The sequence below is a fragment of the Eubalaena glacialis genome, chromosome 8 (assembly GCF_028564815.1).
Source record: "Eubalaena glacialis isolate mEubGla1 chromosome 8, mEubGla1.1.hap2.+ XY, whole genome shotgun sequence".
NCBI lineage: Eukaryota > Metazoa > Chordata > Mammalia > Artiodactyla > Balaenidae > Eubalaena > Eubalaena glacialis.
Window position 1 is genome coordinate 114809394 of NC_083723.1, and position 26759 is coordinate 114836152.

The 26759-nt window shown below is 50.3% G+C and overlaps 2 protein-coding genes across 3 annotated transcripts in view; one reads left to right on the forward strand and one right to left on the reverse strand.

The window, feature by feature from the left end:
* The window catches only part of TBXAS1 (thromboxane A synthase 1), a 149499-nt gene extending 130691 nt beyond the window's left edge, over positions 1 to 18808 (forward strand). For both annotated transcript variants that reach the window (XM_061198097.1, XM_061198099.1), the window contains 4 exons: positions 9113 to 9204; positions 13973 to 14110; positions 16026 to 16188; positions 18583 to 18808. In XM_061198097.1, coding sequence (XP_061054080.1) covers positions 9113 to 9204; positions 13973 to 14110; positions 16026 to 16188; positions 18583 to 18657 — 468 coding nt within the window. In that variant the 3' untranslated portion in view covers positions 18658 to 18808. The remainder of the gene's footprint in view (positions 1 to 9112; positions 9205 to 13972; positions 14111 to 16025; positions 16189 to 18582) is intronic.
* A 1867-nt stretch (positions 18809 to 20675) lies between these two features.
* The window catches only part of PARP12 (poly(ADP-ribose) polymerase family member 12), a 44957-nt gene continuing 38873 nt past the window's right edge, over positions 20676 to 26759 (reverse strand). The window contains exons 9-12 of the mRNA XM_061198808.1: positions 25928 to 26000; positions 24017 to 24147; positions 22987 to 23138; positions 20676 to 21756 (exon numbers count right to left, since the gene is read on the reverse strand). Coding sequence (XP_061054791.1) covers positions 21431 to 21756; positions 22987 to 23138; positions 24017 to 24147; positions 25928 to 26000 — 682 coding nt within the window. The 3' untranslated portion in view covers positions 20676 to 21430. The remainder of the gene's footprint in view (positions 21757 to 22986; positions 23139 to 24016; positions 24148 to 25927; positions 26001 to 26759) is intronic.

Here is a 26759-nt window from a genome sequence, read left to right on the forward strand (position 1 = left end):
GTAGGGATGCCCGTCTACATCTAAATCTGCCACATTCTTTAGACCAGCACACAGGACTGTCTGAGCATTGGCTAGGCAAGCCAGCCATGTTGAGAGAAAGGAACCCGCCGCATGCCATCCCTATCGGGACGCCCCACCCCACCCCCTTCCCCCATTGCTTCTTGCTCCAGGCCTGAAACAACTCACTCAGAACATCTGTGGATGTCAAAGCTGAAGAGTCAGAGCTGGAAGGACCCCAGCACCCCAGTTTAAGAAGTGGTCTGTGAAGAGCCCAGGCCCGGGGACTGCAGGCTTTTCTCCCGGGTCAGTGGGCAAAAGGGCAAAGCGAGAGTTGCCAGGTTTTCCACGGTAGGGTTTCATCTTATAGTCTGTGTTCCCCAGGGAAGGAGTGCAAGTGGAAACCTCGATTTTTCCCGCGGCTGTCTTGCCCCCGCTGTCCCTCGGCTGGAACCCCAAGTCTCATGGGGCTGCAAGTTCCCAGCTTCTAGTGGGCAGTTGAGGGCAGACATGACCCCGCCCACTGCATGCAACACCAAGTCCAGCACGTGCCGGTGAGCACTTAGCAATACTATCTGATGCTGCTACTTCTTGGGAGGAACAAAACTGAGGCCCCCCCCCACTTCTATTTCCTTTAGGAAAATAAGAAAATATTAATTTTTCTATTAGGTCCCTGAACCTCCAGGAAAAATCTTTTTGAAAGTAATGACATTTTAATTTTCTTTTTCTCATTTAGACTCCATACCAGCACACACCCAGTGTGAGGTGTACGTGTAGGTGTGAGTGACTCAGTGTGTGTGTGTGTCTGTGTGTAACTTGCAGAGAAAATGGCACACAAAAATCCAAATGTAGCAAAGTGAGATTAATAGGCAAGGGCAATATTTCCTACTTAAAAGTATTTATCAGTAGATTTTTCCATAGAGTTCCCTTAACCATCAGGTTTAGCTGCTGCATTTAAATATTGGTTTATAGAGCCTAAACTAAATGATAGAAAGACTAAGAGACCAAGAAACTTAGAAACAAAATTAGCAGTGACTGCCCACTGAAAAATCAAATATAGATGAAAAAGTCTCCCTGAAAATTAAAGAACTCTGGATTGAGAACATAAACCACAAGGCAAAGATTCTGTTTGCTTTTTTTGCTTCTATTTTCCCCAATATTTAAGAGTTAGTCAGTATTTCCCAATATTAAATATTATTTTCAACCTTCTAAGAGTACAGTTACTTGTTTTACAGAATCGGTCCCAGGTGAAGTGAATTCTATAGGATTGTATAATTGCTTTCCTCCTTGACACATCCTTACAGGATAGTTTAAAATGTAGAACAGAGGGCCTCATGATGAAACGTGCTCCCTGCCTCCAAATGTTTAACCAGAAGTACTGTCTGCTTGTCTGGTACCTTAGTTTCCGGAGACCTTTCACCTTTACCATCTCATTGGCTCTGCTTTGAGAGATGGGTGGGGAAACATCATGACCTGGAACTTAGAGACTGGGTGACCTGTTGATGTTGCCTTGGTGACTGGCCCAAGGCCAGGGCCGCTGGGCAATGAATCCAGGACAGAATCCCTGGCAGGACACGGTGACCACCCCGAGGCCTGGCCCAGGTCAGGGAGAGAGGCTGCACGGGCATCCTCATTGGGGGAGAGGCAGATTGATTTTAAGGTTCCTCCCAATTCTAATTCTGGGTAACATGGCCTGTGCTACAGGCTCCCAAGAGAACCCTAGGGGATCCATTTTTAACATTATCTTTTGGAAACCCAGACGCTTAAATTGCTTACTGGCTTGGGCTTGCCTGGTGGCGCAGTGGTTGAGAGTCTGCCTGACAATGCAGGGGACACGGGTTCGAGCCCTGGTCTGGGAAGATCCCACATGCCGCGGAGCAACTAGGCCCGTGAGCCACAAATTACTGAGCCTGCGCGTCTGGAGCCTGTGCTCCGCAACAAGAGAGGCCGTGATAGTGAGAGGCCCGCGCACCGCGATGAAGAGTGGACCCCACTTGCCGCAACTAGAGAAAGCCCTCGCACAGAAACGAAGACCCAACACAGACATAAATAAATAAATAATTTTTTTAAAAAGTGCTTACTGGCTTGAAATACTCTGCTCAGACCTCCTGAGTCCCCCAACACTCCAGGCCAAGCAGACCCCCTTGGCCCTTACCAGCACAGACAGAGGGCCTGGCACGCCGAGGGTGACAGCACAGGGCGGGCTGCACAAAGCTCAGCCCCGGCTCCCAGCCTCCCGCCTGCAAGGACGCGGCTTCTATTTAAACATCTGGGGTGAGCTACCAGCCTTTTCTTCCAAGGAAAAGCACTTTCTTGACTAAACTTCCCTTTTTCACTTCAAATAAATTCCACTCCCACCCCCATTTTTAAGTGTTAGTTTTGCTAGACGGCAAAGAAAAATATGCAGCACGCACACAGCACACCCACCTTTTCCATTTCATTTCTTGACGGCCACGTCCCCCATCAGGTACCACGCCCCCTGCATTCACTCGCGTCTGCCCCGGCCCAGGTTGCCCTGCACAGAGGCCTTTCTCTCTCCTGCGCCTGGAGCGCTGCTCTCCATCCTCCGAGATGCCCCAGAACAGCAGCTCTCCCAGTCAGCCAGCCTGACACAACCATTTTTAATTCTTTAACACATCTCAGAGTCTTTACATGGGCTCTTCCACACACTATTGCTATTTCAATTTCTATTTAACACCTTACATTTTTTTAAATTTGTATTTTCAAATTTTATTTTTTCAGAATAGCAATTAATAGTTATTCCAGTTAAACTGATTTTTTTAAAAGCATGAAGAAAATAATTTATATTTCTTCCACCAAGGAGAAAGTAACCACTAATACAGATTTAGTTCTACTATATAGGTACCTTTCTTTTTCTTTCTCAAATTACAAGATTACATCATTTTCTTTTTTAGCCTGCCGATGTAGTGGATTACGTTGATTGATTTTTGAAATAGCCTATCATAGCTAGAAGAAATCTCACTTGGCTATAGCACCTTAACTTTTCATGAAGGAAAACTTTAACCTGTACAAGTTGTCAGAATAGCTGAGAACCTGTGTACCCATCACCCAGCTTCAACAAATGGCAGCTATGGCCCCTCCGGTTTCCCCACCCTCCCCCACTGCCATTGTTTAAAAAATCCCAGACATAGTATACATGTCATCTGCAAACATTTCAGTATATATCTCTAAAAGAAAAGGGCTCTTTTCTAAAACTTGACAACCAGGGGTTTCCCTGGTGGTGCAGCGGTTAAGAATCCGCCTGCCAATGCAGGGGACAGGGGCTCGAGCCCTGGTCCGGGAAGATCCCACATGCCGCGGAGCAACTAAGCCCGTACGCCACAGCTACTGAGCCTGCGCTCTAGATCCCACGAGCCACAACTACTGAGCCCACGAGCCACAACTACTGAGACCACGTGCCACAACTACTGAAGCCCACGCGCCTAGAGCCCGTGCTCCACAACAAGAGAAGCCACCACAACGAGAAGCCCGCGTACTGCAACGAAGAGTAGCCCCCGCTCGCTGCAACTAGAGAAAGCCTGCGAGCTGCAACAAAGACCCAAAGCAGCCAAAAATAAATTTAAAAAAATTTTTAATGCTTTAAAAAAAGCAAAACAAAACAAAACATGACCACCATACTATCCTCACACTAAAAACCGAATGAACCATAATTTCCTAAGTGCACCAAATATCCACTCAGGGTCCAAGGTCCCATGATTGAGTTATAATTTTGTTTTTAGATTGGGTTTGTTTGAACCAGCACCCAAACAAGCCCACCTACTTTTCACTGGCCTTTCTTATTCATCATAAATATCCCCATTTAGACATCACTTCCTCCTGGCAGCTTCCCTGATCCCAAATGCCGGGATGTGTGTCCCTCGTCTGCTCTCCCACAGCACCTGTGCTCACCACTCTGTAACCTGCAGCCCTGGTTTGCATCCTGAGACAGACTGTAACCTATCCGAGAACACGTTGGTGCTAGCACAGAGCCTGGTCAACAGTAGGCACCAACTCTGCAGCTGAATGAAAAAGTAACAAATGAGTTCCCACCCAGGACAGCTTCTCCTGCTCCCCCCAGAAGCCCCGTCTGTAACATGACCCACGTTCAGCACAATGACTTGCTCAGAAGTCTGTTTCCCCACAGAGCAGAGACTTACTCATTCTGGGATCCCAAACACCCAGCCCAGCACCTGATTCCAGTGGGTGTTCACTGAGGGGTTGGCTTTTCTACTCCACATTCTATCTGTGTGACTTTGAGCTCACAGCCTCTCCTCTCTGGGTCTCACATTGCTCATCTCTATAATGAAGAATTTGGATTCAAGATTTCCAAGGTCCTTTTGGGTTCAGTTTGTGATTCTGAGCAGGAGCCCAGCCTCGCAGGGAGTCTCCATTTGCCATACGCTTGCTGCCCTCTGCTGGCAGGATTGGTGCAGGACCCCCCCCCCATCCCGGATTTTCCTGAAAGAACTATAGGCGGGCAAAAACAGGTCCCCAGGGGTGAACTGGTGTGTGAGTGAGTGGGGACTTGAATTGCATTGCCTCACCTGGATCTGGTTAAAACGTAGAGGCCTGAGCCTTCCCCGACCCCAGCCATCCACGCCTCCAGCAGAGAGGATCACTGGGGCAGGTCAGACAGACAGACTTATGCAGTGGTCTCACGCCGTTGGCTGCACAGAACTAGTACCCAGGCCCCCACCTTAGACCAACAATCAAACCCCTGGGGGGCAGGGCTCAAGCATCCTTATATATTAAAAGCCACCTGGTCACTTCTAATATTCGACCACATCAAGAACTGCTGGACCAGCATGCTGATGTTGACATGTGTATCTTGAGCCCAAAGCTAAGAAGTGGTGAAAAGCTCATCCGGGGAAAATAAATGAAGACTTGACTTTATAATACAAATTTCCCTTGGCCTAGCTTTAAAAGTTCTCTTTCAAGTACTGACAGCTTCCCAGCCAATTTTGTTTGAGGAACCAATACCATTGACTCATTAGGGATGCTACTCCCAGATCTGGTTTCTTTTTCTTTTTGAGATATATTGATAGTTCTATATTTTGGTGCACAGTACCACTGTTTTGTTTTGTTTTTTTTACATTTCTGCATTTGTTAAGACTCCTTTGGTTGCAGGTAACAGAATTCAGCTGTCACTAAGTTAGGTCAAAAATGGGAACTTAGGGCTTCCCTGGTGGCGCAGTGGTTGAGAATCTGCCTGCCAATGCAGGGGACACGGGTTCGAGCACTGGTATGGGAGGATCCCACATGCTGCGGAGCAACTAGGCCCGTGAGCCACAACTACTGAGCCTGTGCGTCTGGAGCCTGTGCTCCGCAACAAGAGAGGCCACGACAGTGAGAGAGAGGCCCACGCACCGCGATGATGAGTGGTCCCCGCTCGCCGCAACTAGAGAAAGCCCTCGCACAGAAACGAAGACCCAACACACCCAAAAATAAATAAATAAATTTGTAAAAAAACAAAAAAACAAAAAAACAATGGGAACTTACTGGAAGAGTACTGAGATGCCACCCACAGGGCTACTTGCCAGGAGCAGATGGCAATCAGGACACCAAGAAACGGTCTCTGTCTTTTGCCTCTGCTTCTCCACACATCTAACTCATTGCTTCTTTCTCATGGCAAACGTGCTTTCTGCTCATTAATCCACAAGGCAGAACATGGCCACCAACAGATCATAACTCACCCGTGTTCAGCTTCCACCTGCTGGAGAAAAACTTTTTCCTCTGTCTCAGGTCCAAATGTCCAGGCTGGTGCCCTCACATCAGAGGCCCACTCTTGGTCCAGTCAACCGTGGCCTGCAGGGCTGACTATATAATTTGTCGGACCTGAGGCAAAATGAAAAAAGCAGGGGAAATTGCCATTAACAGTACATATAAAAGTTCTTCCTATCTTCTTTCATCTCTCAAATTAACACAGTGGTTTTTAAAATTTTCTATTTAATACCAGTCTAAGTAAAGAAAACTCTAAATTTTACATTATTAGCATGAATTTCACCACTCATCTCTGGATCATGCAACGCCACAGTTTTAAATGTTACTATCAGAGCATTTAACGCACATGCAGAATCACTGAATTACATAATTTGTATTTCGTGACTCACAGACCAGAAGAGACAAAGACAAACCAAACTATTGATGACTGGAAGGAGGATGAGAGGGTGCACCAGGCTTCCCCAGGGGGGCTCGCCCTGGGGGGTGGGGACACGGGATGGGATGGGCTGGGAGAGTCAGGCCCTCACCGGTACCCAGGAGCCCTGCCCTCTCCTGCCAGCCGCCAGGCCCATGAATCCTGGGGCAGGGTCTAGGGAAGTGGAGTCAGGCGTCCCCCCTTCCCACAGGCCCAGCCCCCAACCCACAGTAGGCTGTGACCCTCAGAGATCTTTAAACCTCTGTGCCAGGACACGTGTTGTACCTGGACCAGGGGTGGGCAGAGGCTTGCCCCGACCGACACAGCCATGGTGCTGCCAGCCCGGGGCAGGGACGGTTGACATGTGCCCACCCCGAGATGCTTCAGGGTGAATGCACCCCATTCCTACCCTCTCTGTGCCTGAGCCCAGGCCCCTGCCAGGGCTGGAGGGCAACAGTGGTCAAAGGGCAAAGCGGAGACAGGCGGCCGGGCTGGGCCCCAGGCACCAGGGCGAGACAGCAGGCAGCTGAGAACCCATCCTGGGGAGGCGGCCAAGATGGGACCACTCGTGGGCGAGGCTCCAAGCCCCCAGCGCATGCTCCATGGTCCCCTCAGACTCTACTCCCAAAACACAAATTCAAAGATAATGACGATTAAGAATCTCCAGATGGCAACCCACAGAGCATTAAACCCCAAAGCACAGGGCCCCTCTCCTTGGCCACGTGTTTATCGGGCCCGCCCTCGTGGCCTGGGATGGAGGTGGAAGTGTAGGGTCGAGAGATAACCTTCTAAAGAAACAGTTCCCAGAAGTGAAGACGGAGAATGTTGGAAAAGCCAGCTGTTTTCATTTATGCCCTTCAAATTCGTAAACATCAGACAGCACATGTTCTCTGCAACTGGACTTTTTTTACTATTTTATGCACATCATTAAATGGCCACACTACATTGATGGCTAGACTCTAATAGATTAGCTAAGATATTTACCAGGGACATCAAGCCTCCACGTGTCCTGGCCCCATCACTCTCCCCTCTGCCCCTCCTGTCCCCGCATAAAATACTGTGTATTTTATGCACATCACTAATGGCCACTGGAATAGAGCCTACGCAGGACAGCCCTGTGGCAGCTACTGCAGGGCCCGCAGGATGGACTTGCCCCCAAGTGCTGCCCCCTGCTGTCCTGAGAGCGGAGGGCAGAAGCAAGCCAACCTGCCGAACTGAAGACTCCTCTTTGATTAGCATTAACTGATTTAGAAAGCTGAGGCTGTCACCTATCAGGCAGGTAACTTCACTCAAGCTCTGTTGGGAGTAGGGAGAGAGGACGGGAGGATATGGGGGAAATCCTTCCTTGGGGAAACTAGCAGAGCAGCTAATAAACTTCTATAACCCCACCCTAACTCATCCCACTCACATGGGAGCCCACATCCAGCTTCTCAGCCTCTCGCTAATTCACCATCACCTGCTCCTCGGGCCACGGGCTGAGGGCCAGAGAGTGACAGTGTCACCCCAGTGGAAGTCGTCAAGGGGATGCTAGGGTTCCCCAACACGGGGTGCTGCAGTTGTGCTTCTCCACACCTTCCTCCCTAGCATCTAATCAACATTTACCAGCTGTTTACAATCTGATGAGTAAAAACGAAATTTCATGGTTCTAATTTGTATTTTTCATCATGGCAACTCATATTTGTTCTGTCTTTTGCCTCCTTATTTCCTTTGACCACTTTTCTGACTAGTTTCTTTTCTTACTGATTTATTGTAGTTCTTTGGGTTTTTGTTACCATTGATCCTTCCTAGATGTGGCGATTTTTTTTGTTGCTGTTGTTGCTATTTTACTATTGGTCTTTTAACTTTATGATGTGCCCATTACTACCATGTGACAACCTCTCTGAGCCTCAGTTTCATCATCTAAGAGATGGGAGAACAGCTGTTCCATTGGTTTGCTGGAGCATTAAATTAAGTGTCAACAAAAATAATCAATAAACAGGGCCATTCCCGGTGGTCCAGTGGTTAAGACTCCACGCTTCCACTACAGGGGGTGCGGGTTTGATCTCTGGTCAGGGAACTAAGATCCCACATGCCATGTGGCATGGCCAAAAAATGTAAATTAAAAAAAAAGAAAATAATCAATAAACAATCAATAATAAGAACAGAAAAGAGTTTTATTTGAGCCAAACTGAGAACTAGCCTGGAAGCCCACTTCCCAGATTACTCTGAGAAACTGTTCTGGAGAAGCAGGATTTTCAGCCCAGTTTTATATCTTGTCAGAACAAGGAACATTAAACGGGTCAGGGTTACATTTCTTCAGGTTAAAAAAAAAAAAAAAACAACAACAGACCAGCACGTACACAGCAAATCAACATGGCCTTGGCACCTGGGAAGGGAGACTTATCATTGAAGAAGTACAAGCATTGGCGTCCCAGGAAGAGAGGCATTTAATCTCTATTTTTAACATGGACATTCTTTACTTCTGGTCAATGTGCCCTTTCCTTTAATAATTAAAGCAGATGTACAATGTATGTTTGGTAAGCCACAAACAGGCTATTTTAGTTAGCATAAAATTCAAGTTAACTCACGTATAAGCCAGATTGGCTTTCCTATATCTCAATATGTAAAAATTTCTTTCCTCATAAGGGAGTGTGTACAATATGTAGCCTGCCAGATCTTCAGCTCTCAATAAATGCTAGCAGTGCAGCTGCTGCCATTGCTTTATTACAAACTTCTCTGACACTCAAAGGCCCTGCAGTCCCAGGCCTAGCCTGCTCATCTTCAGTGATGGACAGCACTGTGAAACAAGCACAACAGAATAGGCAGAATATTCTGTCGAGTGCTAATCTAATGCAATTTGCGTAGTATCACTTTTCATCTTGTTGGTTTCCATTTAAGTCTTTGCAAACATTGGAGCTGGGACTCTAAAGTTAGCGGAAAAGACAGAACACTGTGTGACTAGGTCTAACTCAACATTCTTTGTCACCACCCTTCCATCAGCCGGCCCCTGAGTACTGCAGCCTCCAGAAAGGCCTGCCCTACCTGGACATGGTGATTGCAGAGACCTTGAGGATGTACCCACCGGCTTTCAGGTAAGCCTACACCCCAGGGCCCCTGCACCCCAGGACCCCTTCAGCATCACTGTTTGGAGTCCTTGTTAGTCCTCAGTCTGTCACCACCTGGGTTATGAAGAATGTCGGACCCAAGCTCCTGGAGGTCGAGGTCTGAAACTTGGGTTTTTTAATCCCCTGGGGCACTGGACGCCAAGCCTAACATAGGGTCACCACAGCAATAAATGTCCGGCCTATATTCCTATACGTTAACCATGTTTTCAAAGCGTCATTGGTCTTTTCTTAACATGACCTTCCTCCCCAACCCAAGCCGATCTCTTTGACCTCCCAGCCCTTAGATGGCTTTTGCTGTTCCCCCGGTCTGTTCATTCATTCATTCACCAACTATTTATTGAGCATCTGCTCTGTGCCCCGCACTGGGAAATCAGCCAAAACAGATAAAATGCCAGCCCTTGGAGTTGATGTTCCAGGGGGACCTTCCAAGGCCTGGGACGCTCCTTCTTATTCTCCAGCACTCCACACCCGTCCCATCCTCAGAGCTCCGATCCAAGACTCACCACTCCAGGAAACCTGGCCAGCCTCACCCGTTCCCTGCGTCTCCTCCCCCAGCACTTTGCACGCTAACTCTACTTCATATTATATTTTTGGATAATTCTCAGCTGCTCTGCAACATTTCACCAGTGTGCAGTCATCCAGTCACACCAACCTGTAAGTGCTTTGAGAGCAGGAATCAGGTCTTCTGCTTCTTTCAAATTCCCCCAAAACAAGATGTTACCGAACCAGGCTCATTCACCCCATGCACAGCAAGCCAAGTGCTGAGATGCTGAGGTTGTCAGCAGAGAAGAGATACATTCACAAGGCAGCCAAGCGTGAGGACAGGAGAACAAATCTCAAATCTGCCTCCCCAATGGCAAGGGGCTCGGGGTATTTATGGGATAAAGCTGCGGCGTGGTGGGCCCTGGGAGCATGGGAAAAGGTAATGATTGGAGATAAGAAAAAGGTGAGGCAATCGTAGTTCCGCGCAGGTGCAGCTAAGCTACAGGCTTCTCCACGGGACCCAAGTTCAGATAACGTCTGCGTTAGCGTGTTCCGAGGATGGAGTTTTGGGCCCTCTGACGTCAAGAGGTCACCAAGCGAACACTCGCGCATGCCCAGTTGGAGGGTCGGGGGTCTTAATCAGTCTTGACTGGCTCAAGCTCCAACTAGACACAGCTGACTCCAAGCTCCTGAAAAACAACTTGGGCAAACATCTTCTTGTTTAAGCTACGTGACGCTTGCAGGACATGCAGCTTTTTCTGTAGCAACGATTAAAGCGAGCTTGATCAATGAAGGCAAGTTTAATGGGTCTAGCTGATGATTACCCTTGGTTTCAGAGGCATCCCGTGGAGCACAGCATCTTCACTCAGGTCCCCAGGCCCTTAGAGAGTGAAACATTGCCAGATTTCAGGTTCTAGAAACAGAAGCGACACAAAGCATTTAACTGTATGTCATAAATGCCACTCTGCATCTCTATGAAGTAATGTACCGCATAAACCATATGGAGATAACTTTTGCCATTTTAAAAAGAGAAAATGTGGATGATTTGTAGGTATCTCAAAATTATATTCCAAACCGAAAATATCATAGAGAGTGTGGTTGTAGATATTGTCCAAAATGTTCAGACCCAGAGCCAATATAGAGAATTCCTGGGGTGTGAGTCAAATCACATCATCCTCAAGCACACATGGTTTCAGTCTCCTGGTCTGGGAGCAGACAAGGAACGCCAGGGCTCGCCTCATTGCTCTCCTGACGCCAGCATTAAGACCTGATTCCACAGGCCTTCCCCGACTTCTTTAGGAGCCTCAGAGCAAACTGTCATCCAATCTTTGTTTTTGAATGATTTATACCAGCTTCCTTCCAAGGGAACTGTGGGCAGCTGCTATACACGTGAAATTCAAAATAAGACATTCAGTGATAAAACAGAACAAAGGCTGTTTAAAGGAAAGAATCCTTTACAGGACCCCAGAGATAGCAATAACTGGGGTCAGGCTTGGTGGCTGAGACTCCTGGCAGAGAGGGAAACCAGCTGAGTTGAACAGTCATATTCTCTAGTAGGAGGAAAGTGTATAAATTGATCAAAGACACATCATTTCCTGGATCTAAACTCAATCAAGAATTCATCACATGAGACCTTGTATAGATGACATGTTGAGAGACAAAGTCAGCAGTCTCTTCAACACCAAAATTCTGCAGTCAATTCTCCTTCTGACCCTTTATAAACAGCAAAGTGTAAAAGGAAGTCAGTGAAGGCATTGCTCTGGGGAACCAGGATGCTCGTGATCTGAGAGTATCTGGAGGGCAGGACAGGACAGAACAGGACAGAAACCAGAGTATCTGGATGAGTTCATTAAAATTCCCAATAAAAATATAGAGCCAGTGCTCCATAATGACAGAGCGAGTCTAGACAGGAAGTCAAGACAGTCTCAGTCCTGCCCTTAGTTTACTGTGTGATCTTGGGTTAAGTTCCAGACTGTTCTGGGCTTCTGTTTCCTGTGTGTTCAGAGGGCACACAACACCTGCTCTGCCTACCCCAGAAGTGTTGGGAGAGTCAGTGGGACAGTAGATGTAGAAACGCGGTACCCCTGCAGGCAGTGTGCCGTGTAAGGTATGAAGTAAGGAGCAAGAAGCACAGAGCTTAGAGTTGAATGGCCTGACCCCATCTGGCTCCAATCTCGGGCAAGCCACGCTCTCCCTTCCCCATACCTACTCCACTGGTGTTTTTAATCATATCACTCTGCTGACTTCTGTTATCAAACAACAGAAGTGAGAGAGGCAAGTCATCATCATTCTCACCCAGACAAGAGGCCAATTCGCTTTGGCCCTGGGCATAGGATTTGGGGGTGAACAGAGGGACAGTGAGAATTTTATTTTTTATTTTATTTTAGTTTATTATTTTATTTTTTTTAAGATTTTTTTTTTGATGTGGACCATTTTTAAAGTCTTTAGTGAATTTGTTATAATACTGCTTCCGTATTATGTTTTGGTTTTTTGGCCACGAGGCATGTGTGATCTTAGCTCCCCAACCAGGGATCGAACCCGCACCCCCTGCACTGCAAGGCAAAGTCTTAACCATGGACCACCAGGGAAGTCCCATTACTTTATTAATTTTTAAAAATATTTATTTATTTATTTATTTATCTATATATTTGGTCGCACCAGGTCTTAGTTGCGGCAGGCAGGCTCCTTAGTTGCAGCAGGCGGGCTCCTTAGCTGTGGCATGCGAACTCTTAGTTGTGGCATGCATGTGGGATCTAGTTCCCCGACCAGGGTTCGAACCTGGGTCCCCTGCATTGGGAGCACAGAGTCTTAACCACTGCGCCACCAGGGAAGTCCCTACTTTATCATTTTAATCTTAGAAAAATGCTTGGCTTTTCCCAAACACTGACACACTTGACTGACACCTTCACCCATAAAAAACTCAACATGGCCTTTGTGGAAAACATAACAATTCTCACTGAAGTGTTATTAATGTCAATCCAGGAATCCATGCAGTATATAATTCAGCAGATTTTTCTGGCTTTGTATGCAGTCTAGCCAGATAGGAGGCCCAACCACTTACAGAAGGGAAGCCCCCATTTTCCGGCTTTTAGGGGGTCTTGCATCCAGGTCCAAGCTATTTCTGGTAAAGATGAAAAAGAAGGAAGTCAGAGTATATCCCTATTTGATTGCTCAGAGCTGAGGATGCACACATCAGAGCCCCCTGCCCGCTCTGATTTGAGCAAGAGTGTTTTGTGACTAGCCCCAAGCACATAATAATTGCATTAGTAGCTTCGGATCTGAATGGGGGTCTCACAGCCCTGGCCTTTCATGTTGCTGATATACTAAAGGCTCATAATAGAGTGATGAACGCTGCAAGGAGCTGCTGGTCCTCTTAATTTCTTTTATAAGCAGGAACAGGGTATAACAGTAATTAGTGTAATAACTGTACCTCCTCTGAGATATCTAGGGAAGCCGAGTCCTGAAACCTGAAGTAAAAGCCATCCTAGATTGTTTTTGATTTTTAAAATAATGATATATATTACCAAAATGATATGCTTCTACTTTAAAAAAAAAAACCTAAGAAATACAGAAGGATCCAAAGAAAAAACTGGCACCCCTGGTACCCTGCCATCCTCCACCCCAGCCCCATCCCTTAGAGGAGGTGATGGTAGAAGTTTAGGTATTCTTCCATAAACTTCATGTTCATATGCAAACATATGTAGTCTAGCCTTTTAAAATAAAACATAAATGGGATTAAAACATTGCCAGTTGGTAAAATAAACAATCTGACCAAGATGTTTTCCTCTCTAGTAGAAGTTCTCCATAGCGACACAGACAATGAAGGGGAACAGATTTTCAAACCCAAATCTCCTGTAGGTAAAGCGAGGGGGTGTGTGTGGGGAAAGAGGTCCCAGTGGGAATGGGAAGAAGAAGGAGAGGTGGCCGGGGGAATAGCCCTGCAAAGCCTCCACTTCCAAGGCACCTGTGCACAACACCAAGCATAAAATGGGCTCTTCAGTCTTGATGGGTGGCTGAAGGAAGGGATGGAGGAACCTGGAGACCGCAGGGTCCAGAGCAGCATAGGGTTAATGGCCCAAGAAGGGGTGGGATGGGGGGGTGGGTCACTATCCCGGTCACCCCGGGAAGAAGGCGGGACCTCCTGTCCCCCAGCCTCATCCCACACTGCAGACCTTTGCCCCAGCATGGCCGCCCTGGAGCTCCCCCGTCTCTGCTCTGCCTCAAGGCGGGGGTGACCCATGTGTCCCCGCAGGTTCACACGGGAGGCAGCACAGGACTGCGAGGTGCTGGGGCAGCGCATCCCCGCGGGCGCCGTGCTGGAGATGGCCGTGGGCGCCCTGCACCATGACCCCGAGCACTGGCCGCGCCCTGAGACCTTCGACCCTGAGAGGTGAGTACTGTCCCCTTCAAACAGGCCCTGGGGGACGTGAGTGTGGGGGGATTGGAGGCGCCTGCCAGGAGATACAGATTTAGTAAAGTCCCCCAAAAGTCAAAAGTCATGGCAGTCAGAGAGATGTTTTTTAGGCATAATTTCTAAAGGAAGTAATTGTACCATTTTTAAAAGCCCAAAACATAATCCAGAGATTTAGCATTTCCACAGCACTGCATACAAGTAACAAGACAATTTCTTTTTTTTTTAAATAAATTTATTTATTTTATTTATATTTATTTTTGGCTGCATTGGGTCTTCGTTGCTGCGCGCAGGCTTTCTCTAGTTGTGGCGAGCAGGGGCTACTCTTCAGGGCGGTGCAAAGGCTTTCTCATTGCAGTGGCTTCTCTTGTTGCGGAGCACGGGCTCCAGGCACGTGGGTTTCAGTAGTTGTGGCTCGTGGGCTCTAGAGCGCAGCCTCAGTAGTTGTGGCGCACGGGCTTTGTTGCTCTGCGGCATGTGGGATCTTCCCGGACCAGGGCTCGAACCCGTGTCCCCTGCATTGGCAGGCGGATTCTTAACCACCGCGCCACCAGGGAAGCCCAACAAGGCAATTTCAAATGGGTGTCCACTATTTGTTCCAAGAAACAAGGACACATTTCAGGAGTGCATTAAGAAGTAGCAGGATGTTGTTTCCTTTTTTGAAACTTAATGCCTGTTCCAATACAAGAGCATCAACAATTTCTCCAGGAATTCATGAGATCCAGCTACCCTAACATGGTAGACCTGGATCCTCTCTCCTGTCCCCTGCATGGATTTGGTCCATTGTCTAGATTTCATTTCTAGACTCCCAATTTAAAGTGTCTGAGCAGGCATCTACACCCCCTCCTCATCAGAGTCGACGGATATCGCTTCCTGGCAAATGGGGGGAATAGCCAGCCTGCAGCTCTGTTCCCACTGTTAGTGGCTCCAGCTTCCTGTTAATGCGGCCCCAACTCTACAACCTGGTCCCTGGGAAACCATGGGCAGTGGGACCCAGATAAATAACATTCTGCTGCCCAGCAGCTCCTGGAATTATGGTAAATATCAAGAAACATAAACAGCAGCTGCAAGGCTTACAGCATCACCTTTGAAAACAAAAAGTGCATTAATATGATGTTGAAAAGGTGGGTCAAGGGCTTCTTGGGCCCATAAAGTCCAGAGGCAGTAATAAGTGAGCTGGCTATTACAAAATAGTGGTTGTCACGTAGCGTTGTCACAGAACACACGTGGCAAATGCTGTCATTTGGTAGCAGATACGGCAATTCATTCTGAAGAAGAGCTTCCAGTGGGTCAAATACTGCCGCCCCCCAGTGGTTCAAGTTTCAGTGCTTAAACCAGAAAGGCGAGTGTGGGCAGGGAGACAGCTGCCCGGCATGGCATCAAGAGACAAACTGGCAGGACATGGCCTCCAGAGGGGTCTGGTGCCCAGGGACTCTGCTCAGGAAGTGGATGCCGGCCGGCCAGTGTCACCCTCTGGCCACTGGGGAAGTTGGAGCCATGGGTGAAGCAAGAGCTGTGGCTTCTTTGAGACTTTTATCCTGGATTCTAGTGAGCCTGCAAGCTCATTAACAACACAGTGAATTCATCAGGAGAGGCAGTGAGGGCAATGCTGACATTCCAGGTGATTCTATCAATTCAGCGGTGCCTTTAGGGCTTTGCAGGACAGGAGGAGGGGAGCCGGACTGAAGCACATGGATGAGTGGCCACCAGCTCCAAAGCCTTAGGGACTGACCGGTCCAGGAAAAAACAGGATCCTGTAGACCGAGGTGGGGTTTAGGTCTCACGTGGCAGGAGCGTGGCCTCAGATGATGGGGTCCCTCGGTCAGAGCCAGCGGCTGAAGCCCCAGGAAGGGAGGTGGTGACCCGGGCCAACCCTGACCATGCTGCCCCGTAGGTTCACGGCCGAGGCCCGGCGGCGCCAGCGGCCCTTCACGTACCTGCCGTTCGGGGCAGGTCCCCGGAGCTGCCTCGGGGTGAGACTGGGGCTCTTGGAGGTCAAGCTGACGCTGCTCCATGTCCTGCGCAAGTTCCGGTTCGAAGCCTGTCCCGAGACTCAGGTGAGCTTTGCTGCTCCGGGCGCAAGGCGTGCCCGCCCCAGGTCCCTGCTGCCTGCGGTGGCTTCCCGGCCCCGCGTGAGCTGGGGCGAGTTCCTTACGCTCTCTGGGTCTCAGTTCCTTGATCTGTAAAAGGGGGACCATAACAGTCACACCTCCTCCCTCTTCTTGTGGGGCGAGGATTGAGTCAATCGTAAGTGCTCAGATAAGTAAGCTCCCGGCACATAACCCGAGTCTGTGTTATCTATTATCATTCTCGTCCTCTGTACAGCAAGCTGGGCCTCACCATGCTGTAGCTCTTCCCTCTTCAGCAAAGAGAACCCAGTAACCCTGCAGAGTAAATTATATGATTCCCATTCTTCAGATGAGGAGCTAAAATAAAGCTCAGAGAGGTTAAGTAACTTGCCTGACGTCACATAGTTGGACTGCAGACTCCTGGAGATCAGGGACCAAAAGACTGTCCTATTCATCGGTGGAGGCTCCAGCACCCAGCTTCAGGCCAGGCATGTGGCAGGTGCCCACTCAGTCATTCAATAAACACTGATGAACAAAGGAATGAATCGCCGGAGAGTGAAGAAACTGAGGTTCAATCCAGATCTCGCTCACTCTCAAGCCCTCCCTCTTTCCTCTGCACGGAGCAGCCTCTCTGCACTGAATCAGCTGCTCCCCACACAACCCGAACAGTGCTCTCCTCCGTGCCTATTCACGACCCTCAGCACGGCCGCAGACCTGGAGAGGAGGGCATACGGAGACAGATAATAAGGACACGATGACAGATGGTAACGACTTCTAGATTCAGAGAGTGGCATTGCCGCTGACGAACAGGGAGACTGGGGGAGCTGCTGGCTGGGGAGGAATAATGAGCTGGGTTGAAATACAAAAGGCTGAGGAACTGGATGTGACGATGTCCATAAAGGTCTGACGGTTAAGGCTGGAGGGAGGGAGGGGCAGATTGGGAGCAGAGAGCCAAATCAAGATGAAGGAGCAGAGGAGAGCAGGCCCCTGCCTGCCTTAGGCATTCCACGGGTACAGGACTTTCTCTGGGGGTTTGTCTCACTTACCCTTGATCTTGACATACGATACAGCAGCCAGACTAATGTCGCAGAACACTGCTTATGCCTGGCACCCCCCAGCTCAAGAACCAGCCCTAAGTGCCAAGCCTGCTGGGTCCAGGGAGAACTCTGAGCTCACTTCGCCTTCCCCACCCCAACTTCCCACTCCAAGAGCCTCCCCCCTCCTCCGCCCTGCCTACTCAGTCTGTTGCTCCTTCTGGAATGCCATCCCTCCCCCTTCCCCACCCCCCAGTCTAATCCCATCCTCCAAGTCCTTTGGTGTTCCCTCAAATCCCCAAGTGGCCCCTGAGAAGCCCTGCTCACAGGGCATCTCCTATTCCTAGCCCCACCCCAGGCGCCAGTTCCTCCAGGAAGCCCTCCCTGACTTTGCCAGCCACAACAGACCTCTGTTTTTGTTTGAAGTCCAATGGTGTTTCAAGTGTGCCTATAACTGTCTGATACTGTAGCCACTAGCCAAGTGCGGCTATTTATATGTTAATAATAAATCAAATCAAATCAAAAATTCTGCCCCTTATTTGCATGAACCCCACTTCAAGCATCCAGCAGCCACATGTACTAGTGGTTACCATACGAGATAGGGCAGGTCTAGATCATCTTGTTTCTTGAGCATATAACTGGTCTCCCATCTGAATTCTCAAAGACATCTGAAAGCCCACCCGGCCCCAGCACTAGGGCCTCGTGACCCTTCTTTCCTTTAAAGGTTTCATGGTAGCCACTGAACAGTCCTTTTACACGCAGCTCAAGAGGACGCCCTGCTTCTTGAGTAATTCTGTGGCTTCTCTTCCAAGTCTCCAGTCCTCCATCGATCTGCCTAAGCTGGACATAATGAAAGCCTTCTGAATGGCAGCGGGCCTTCAGCAGGGAGCTGTCCCCAAGCCCCTGGGGAGTGGAGGTCTACTCAGTTACTGGCTGGGCCCCAGGGTGAGAGATGAGGGGAGATGAGGAAGGTCTGAGGCTTTGCTCACCACTTTCCAGTCATGTGCCCTTGGGCAGGTCGCTTGAACCTCTCTGAACCTCCATTTCTTCATTTGCAAAGTGAGCTGCTCCCACCTTAGGCAGGCTTATTAGAAGGATAAATGTGGGACCCCTCCCCTGCGGTATTTTATTAACACGGGAAAGGCGGTGACCCCCGTCCAACACCCGGCCCGAGACACAGCTCTGCGCTTCTCAAGGTCCCCCTGGGGAAGCTGCTTTGCTCACTCCCAGCCTGCCGGCCCTCAGCCCTCAGCCGAATTCCCACAACCCTGCTTCAGGCCCCGTTCTGAGGAAGTTTTCCTGTCGATAGGATTAACTCTGACAAATATCTTAATTTCCTCTATTTTAGATACCGCTGCAGCTAGAATCCAAATCTGCCCTAGGTCCAAAAAATGGCATCTACATCAGGATTGTCTCCCGCTGACAAAGTCATGACCAGCCCCTAATTCAAAGAAAACCCTCATTTGGAAATTCAGATTTTTGGAAAAACATCACCGAAGCAACTGAAAGCGCGCCTGGCATATGAGTATAAAAGAGGCCATTTACGTAACATTTCCTAAATGCTTAATAAATGTTTGTTGCACTTAGTTTTGACTTTGCCAATCATGTTTGAGCAACGGATCCACCTCTCTCAATCAAGGATTGCTGATAAATGAGTGAAAATGTAGTTTTGACAAAATGATTGAGAACTTGGGGTTTTTAAAGAAGTTCTGGCCTCAGGATGGAAGGAATCGATAGGGCAGGGGACACATGGATGCTCAGGTGAGTGGTCCTGACGGCCCCAGCTCGGGGGCCTTTTCAGCATCTGGTTCATTTAACTTAGAGAATAACATTCATCAGAAGCTCAACTTCAAAGGTGGTTCAAATGCCTTATTATGCCTCGATTTTCCTAGGTAGGGTACTACTAACTTTATAAGTTTAATGCGCAGAAAAGTGACAGAGGCTGAAGTGTACTTTTTCTTTTAAAGAACATCCTATCTTAATTTTGATCAAATAATCAAAATACAGAGGTGAATTTTAGTAAAAATAATTATTGTGTTGCTGAGAAGTTCAAATGCAACAAAGAACTTGCAAACTGAATCCCAGATCTGCCACCAGCAGCCTGTGATCATGGCTGCTGCTCTTTCCACCTCTGTGCCTCTGTTTCCTCACCTGTAAAACAAGGCTGCTGACCCAGGTCTCAGCGCCTTCCTCTACTTAACATCCGAACAGCGTTACGGGGCTGATGTTGTATAAGTAACAGAGCAGGAACCTGCGAGCAAGGCTGGGGTACCCAGGCTGAGGCACCTGTACAAAGTGCAGGCTGCTGCAGGAGAGCTGGGAGAAGAGGCCTCCCGTACCCACTGCTGCGAGCGCTGCTTCTGCTGTCTGTTCTCCCTGCGTGCAGCACGCCATGCTTCCCCAGAGCGCTCCCCTGGAGACTCCCCTCTCAGAATATACAAGAGGCCAGCCTCATGACTCTGTCGTCAATCACACACACACACACACACACGTTTGCTCTGGATCCTACTACCTCTTCGCGTGAACATTCTGAGAGGTCTTTTTGACTTCTTCCCATCACAATGCCCACCCCCTCCGGTGCCCACAGGAACAGTTGCCCCATGCTCCCACCCACAACTGAGCTACATGCACCCCATCCCTTTCTCGAATGTCCAGTCCAGGTATTTGCCAATGTGCTTTCTCAAAAGTCAGCAAAGTGCAGAGCCCTCCGCAGTCTTCACAGTTCACCCGACTTCTCTGGAGCATTTGATCATCTCCCGCCCAGGTTCCCCTTGCCACTCTCCTCACCCACACTCCCAGATGGACCACTCCTGCTGCTTCCCACTACTCAGCTCCCAGCAGCCTTGGATCTGAGAACTACAGGCAGAGGCATCATGTGGAGACTGGACACACCGTAGCAGAAGGCTCGGGAATGGGAAGGAAGGGTACAGGTGAGGAGAGGACACCTTGCTGAGGACTGAACCTTAGGCCAATGGGACCAGCCATCCAGGAGGAGGCAGATGGCCTTATGAGGTGGAGCCATCCTGCCGGCCCCTCCACCGCCCAGCAGAGACCCCTACCAACCACTGTGTGTGGAGGACACAAGAACACACCACCTGCTCCGTGTCCACAACACAGTGCACAATAGTGGATCTGGGTTTTGTGGGGCTTGAAAACCGAGTTGAGCAAAAGAAAAAAAACAAATATGTAACTTGCAAATTTAACCAAAATGTATGATCACGCAGCCATATAGCAGGGGTCCCTCCTCGGGCTGTGGAAGGGGTCCCAGCAAATGAGGGGCCGTGAACCTTCAGCTTCATTGGCTGCATGATAAATCCACACACAGCCATCTCGAGGCCAGTAACGGGGGCTCTGTTATATCCCGACCCCCAGTAAAGTGCCTGTACACAGCAGGCGCTCAATAAACAGACACTGAAGAATGAGCTGCAGCCATCACCCACGTCAGATAAATATTCTTTTATTCCCAGACTCTGCTGTGACGCTGCAGCACAGGTATTCAGATCTCATGGGGACATAAAACCCTTATTCACAGGGTGCTCGGTGCAGAGGCACCTGCCAGGGTGAGTGCACTTCCTGGGTGACGGTGACTGCTGCCAGGACTAAGGGAGACCGACAGGGACTCAGTGACACCACACAGTAGCCATGGTCCTAACAACGTGATATATGGGCCAATTTCAAGGCTGGAAGCCCAGGAGAAGCAGCAGAAGAGCCGCCTAGATTAGAGACACAGCAATGGACACGATGACTGTGCCTCACCAGCCCCACAACCCAGGATTTCCTGCACCAATGGCTGCTGTGTCATTCGGACAAAAACAAAACCAGGTGCCACCAAGACCCTGAAAAAACAAACCACTGAAGAGACAGAAACTCTTGAAAATTAAAACCAATCGATAAAATAGTGTCTGGAAACTCTGTGCCTGGTGCCAATCTGCAGCAAAGTCAACAAAGAGTAAAACATAAAACTTTAACACCTGAGTAAAAAGCAATAATGGGTTCACCTACAATCACTACTGGCTAGTCCAAAAGTGACTTAAAAGTGAAAATATTATCAGCCAGAGATTAAGAATGTAATTTCATCAAGAAGTCAATGTTAAATGAACAGTTCATTAAAAGTTTTTTGTTCAAAAAAACCCCAACTTTCCCTAATAGCTATTTCAAGTAAGATCAGCCAGAAAGGCATAAAACCATCGGGGTGCTCACTGCCGAACACTGAAGAAGGACGCCAAGGAGAGCAGGCTGGTGGCGGCGGCAGTGGGCCCGGGGGATTCGGTGTACTGGATGACGTACTCCGGGTAGGCCTGGTGCTTCTCGAAGACCACGAAGATGGAGGGGTCAGACACGTGGTTCACGCAGCTGTCGTACAAGACGTTGCCCTGGCCCTCCTTGGCCGGGGGGCGGACGAAGTTGGCGTTGCCTCGGACGAATTCGCCCACCAGCACCCGAGCCAGGAACATCGTGCAGGACTTGGTGTCAGTTTTGCTGTAGTGGTGGGAATACGCGGCGTCCCGGGCAAAGTAGCTCCCTGCAAGGACACCAGGGCTGGGCTGGGCACCAGGGGACAGCCCGCGGCCGGAAGAGGCACGCCGGCATCCTGCAACCCGGGCGAGGCCAGTGGCCTCTGCCCTCCCTCTGCTCCCGTCTTTCCAGCTTTTCCCTTGTAAGGAGCATCAGAGGAGTCACCAAACTCTGAGACAGAGAACTCCTTTCAAGTTAGGATCTGTCACTCAAATCCTAAAGGTCTCTGGACACCTCGTTACTGAGCCCCCATCCCCTGCCCAGAACCTCCGTTTCCTGAGCCATAAAACGGGGCTGTCGGGCCCGACCTCCCAGGGCTGGCATGGAACGTGGCTAAGACCCCACACACAGAACACGGCGCAGACACCGGCAGCCCAATGTACGGATTCGTGAGCCCTGTCGAATGGGGGCCTGAGCTGGAAGCTGCGCCTACACATTCAGGTTCACAGCCCACCACTGGCTCTTGTGCACCTCGACCCCGCAGCCGTCAGCACGCGGGACGGAAGCTAATGGATGGACTCGGCAGAGGGGCTGCTGACTGCAGATCACACCGCTACGAGATGCTCTCCACCTAGTAACCGTGTCGTGGTTACGGAAGAGAATGTTCTTGTTCTTAGGAGGTGTTACAGGGTGAAGGGGTATGATGTATGCCGCCTACTCCCCAATGGTTCAGAAATAAGGGAAGGGGTGATAAAGCCAATGTGAAAAGTGTTAAAGCTGATGAACTAGGTAAAATTTACGTGGGAGGGTTTTTTTTTAGTATTATTCTTGCACCTTTCCTGTGAGTTTGAAATTATTTTCAAACAAAGTTAAAAAATAACGAAGAGACAGGAAAACGGGGAACTCACATTATAGTAAGAATGACATATTTACACGAGCGTATCTGAGCGTTCAGATTTCTACTCTATGGAAACAGCGCAGGTGGGGACCTGACTCAGGGCTGGAAAGGGTCCCACAGGGATGCAGCCCCATTTCCCAGTGAAGCCAAACCACAGCCTAAGCAGGGCCACCCCTGCTCAAACCCTGGGTCGGGCCCAGGGCTGCACACAGGGGAATGAGAGTAAGGTGCCGCCAGCTGGGCATCCCACATCCTGGCCAGTGCTCACTGAGTCTGAACCGCTGGTTCAGCTCATGCTGGTTCCCCCCACGCCCTCCATCAATTTGCTTTAAAGTGGTTTCCGGGCCCTGGACAGCGAGGCAAAGAGGGTTCTGCCAGTAGAGGCCGCCTCGCACTTACCCCTGCCATAGGAAGTGCCATGAAGACCACTGACCCGCCAGTCAAAGTTCTGCTGGCAGATGGCGTCAACGAAACCGGTGCTGGTGCCGTGGAACAGCTGCCTCTCATCCACTGTCTTCCCGCCGTTTCTCTTCTGCATCTGCTCCTTCTGCCTAGAATCACAGGAGTGAACGTGTGCTGGCGGCAGAGAACGCCTGCTACCAAACACAGGCCACCCGGCCCAAGAAACACATTTTATTAGATGTGCCATGAGACCAGGAGCCACAGGTCCATGAGACTCCAGCCATGGGCCAGGGGCCAGAAAAGGCGAGAGCAGGGCCTGGGTGAGAGCAGAGGGAAGCCTTCCCTCCAGGGCTCCAGGCCTGCATTGCTCCATGAACCCCCAAAGCAGACAGACCAGCCCTTGGAAGGCAAGTGTACTTCTTCCCACCACCTTGCTTCCGCCTGGAGCTTAGCCAGGGGAGCTGGAAGATGCTGGCTGGGGGTGGGAGGGGGGGTCTCCTTCTCCCTCTCCTGTAAGTTATCTTGATCTCATCACCGGAACCAGAGTTCAGATTACACTGCTCCAACCTCTTGTGGGGAAGGTCAGCAGGAGCCCAGGCCCACTGCGGTGACCTGCTGTGGGCTCCTCCCCACACAAACAAGCGCCTGAGAACATGCCAGTCCTCAGGCACAAGGAGGAGGCCCCGCCCTCTGGCTGCCAGGACAGCAGCTTTACACTCCCCAGGGTGTGGGTGGCTTATTCGGACCCGTCCCCTGTTGGCCTTCAGGGAGGCCGAGGGCACTAGTGCAGGAGCCAGCTCTGTCTCTAGGGAAGCCGCAGCCTCCCATCTCCCTGGAGGAACATGCCAGCACTGAGCTTGTACGGATGAGGAGGCGGACAGGAGAGGGACACAGCTCCTGATCCCAGCAGCACTGGACAAACAGTGGCTGCTTTCTCGGATTGTCCCTGCAGCCCGGGGCATGTCTGGTAAGCAGCTGGCTGAGGGGACAGAGGCACCAGCCCACCAAGAGCGAGCCCCCAACGCACCACTGGTAGACTTCCCAGAGGGCCACGTTCTGGACCCGCTCAATCTTCTGAACGTGGTAGAGAGGCATCGTATGGGTGAAGAGGTTCCAGACCTTTTGAAACTCCTCTGAGGACGAAGGGAGGGCGATCCTCTGTAAGGGGCAAATATTTTTACTCTGTTATCATCAAAGTGTAGAATACACATCTCTTCCCAAGGCTGCTCATGAAATGCCAGAACCACAGGCAAACCCAGACGGCGTCTACCACGCTCCCCTTTACTTCAAGGGGCAGTCTCTCCAGGCTCCGGATGGGTGCTATTTGTGGTCACTTCTCTCCACTGTGAAGCCAGCCTAAAGGACAGGCAGGCGATGCTATGTGAGTACCACCCTGGCTGCCCCCAGCACACCCCTGCTCTTCTTCTGACCCCACACAGGGCTGACTACAGAGTCGACAAGACCACGGAGCTGGTGCCAACGGATGTGGAACACACACATCTGGCAGAGAGGGGGCAAACCCTGCCACAGGCAGCAATGCTGCGTGAGCCACACGCACGGTGAGCGCTGAGCGAGAGGCCAGGCCGGCAGACGGCACACAGCAGCCCAGGAGCTCAGCAAGACCCGCGGGCGCCCCTCCCTCCCAGCTGAGCCCGCCCTTCCCTTAGCGTCTGGCTCTGGGAAGCAACACTCCTGATGAGCCCAGAGAGGCCCCTGACTCGCAGCCCCCAACTGTCTCACAGAGTGACAACCCACAAATCCCTGCCCTTGCAGCCTGGACCCCAACCAGCCTCCCTGTTCCCGGCTCCACGAGGCTTGGCCCAATGACAGCCTGACCTGGGATCACCATCCTTTACCCCGCCGAGTGCAGCCGTATAATAACCACCTCACTCCCCAAAGACCCTAAATGATCAGGACTCCGTGTAAACATCCATGGGTCTCTGCAACCCAAAATCTGACTTTGGTTTCCTTGCTCCCATCTCACTAGACGCCACCAAACCCTCTCCCCTCAAGCCCTGCCCTCCCAGCCTGGAGCCTGGCAAGGACTCCCGCACCTATCATGGCCCGCAGCTCGGACCCCTGGCCAGGGCACTCCACAGCTCGGCCCTGATCTCCCTCTCCTGTCCCCCAGCCCCCGCCTATGCACGCCCTCCACCTGAGACCCTCCGTGTCCTGACTTGGGTTCCTTCCCCAGCCAGTTCCCATCAACTGGCGTGTCCTTCCCCACCCTCTGCCTGTGTAAGCGCCAGCCGTCATTAGGTGTGGACCCAGTGACACCTTCCTTGATCCCTGAAATACAGTCGCCTGGTCCCCTGATGGCTGAGTACTGTGTCTGCAAGTTGCCCAGCCCTCCACACGTCCTGCCAGGGCTGCTGGTGTCTGTGTGTGCTTTGTGTGGCTCCCAGGCACATGTTGGAAAAACCAGTCTGCACAGTGCTTGCCAGGTCAGAGGCCAGTCACAGCGCTCCACGTACATGGGGCGTCATCGGACACTGGCCTGAGCTCTCTACTCAACTCAGCGTGGCGCCCACTGCAGCTCGCTGAATAGACTGTTCCTTCTCTCATCTTCTAGTAAGTTCCTAGCACCTCCCAACAGCAACTCCCCTTCTAGATGGTCCTCATCACACCAAACCTTCTGCTCGCTTCTTTCCCTTTTCTCGCTTAGTAAAACTTTTATTAGCTAAGCAGCTCTTAAGCTCCTTATTTATGCCCTTCCTAGAAAATTTCCGGTTCGTCATCCTCCCTCCACCATACATACTCTCCCCTCAAGCCATGGCCACCTCCTGGGTAGTCATCTAGCCGTAAAATCCCCAAGATCTGAAGGAAACCAAACCTTGCACGCACCTCTCAGCAGCGGAGGACACAGCGCAGTCCACTCCCACTCACCGATGTCTAAGGGCACCCTCCTCCCCAGCCTGGGGCAGTGTCAGTCTCATACCTTAAAGCCGGTGTCCAGCAGGGCCAAGTGGTCCCAATGCTCAGGGATGCTCTTTAGGCCTTGGGAATTGACGCTGTTACAAAACGTAAAGAGAAACAGTTTGTTCTTAGACATAAGTAGGTTTCCCAGAGGTGCCTCCAGCAGCCGAGGCCATCAGTCTTGAGTGTCAGCATATCGTTCTGTAAAAGCAGGGAGGAGGCGAGGAAGCACATAACCACACTCTCACCACGTGACAGCACTTCCATCTTTGCCGATGTGGTCAAAACCAAAACCAATCAGGCATGAGGGATCCACTTCTCACCTGCATCCCAACTCCAACACATAAGGGACAGAGCATATGACTAAAGCAGCACACCCAAACCCTCATCCATGATTCTGAAATTCAAAGAGCCCTGAAACTTCCATTAAGAACAGCCTCAATGGGACTTCCCTGGTGACACAGTGGTTAAGAATCCACCTGCCAATGCAGGGGACACGGGTTCAAGCCCTGGTCCGGGAAGATCCCACATGCCACGGAGCAAATAAGCCCGTGCGCCACAACTACTGAGCCTGCGCTCTAGAGCCCACGAGCCACAACTACTGAAGCCCGTGCGCCACAACTACTGAGCCCACATGCCACAACTACTGAAGCCCCTGTGCCTAGAGCCCGTGCTCCACGACAAAAGAAGCTACCGCAATGAGAAGCCTGCACACCTCAACAAAGAGTAGCCCTGCTCGCCGCAACTAGAAAAAGCCCGCACACAGCGAAGACCCAATGCAGCCAAAAATAAATAAAATAAAAGATAAATTTAAAATGCTGTGAATTCAGAACACAATGATAAAAAAATTTTTT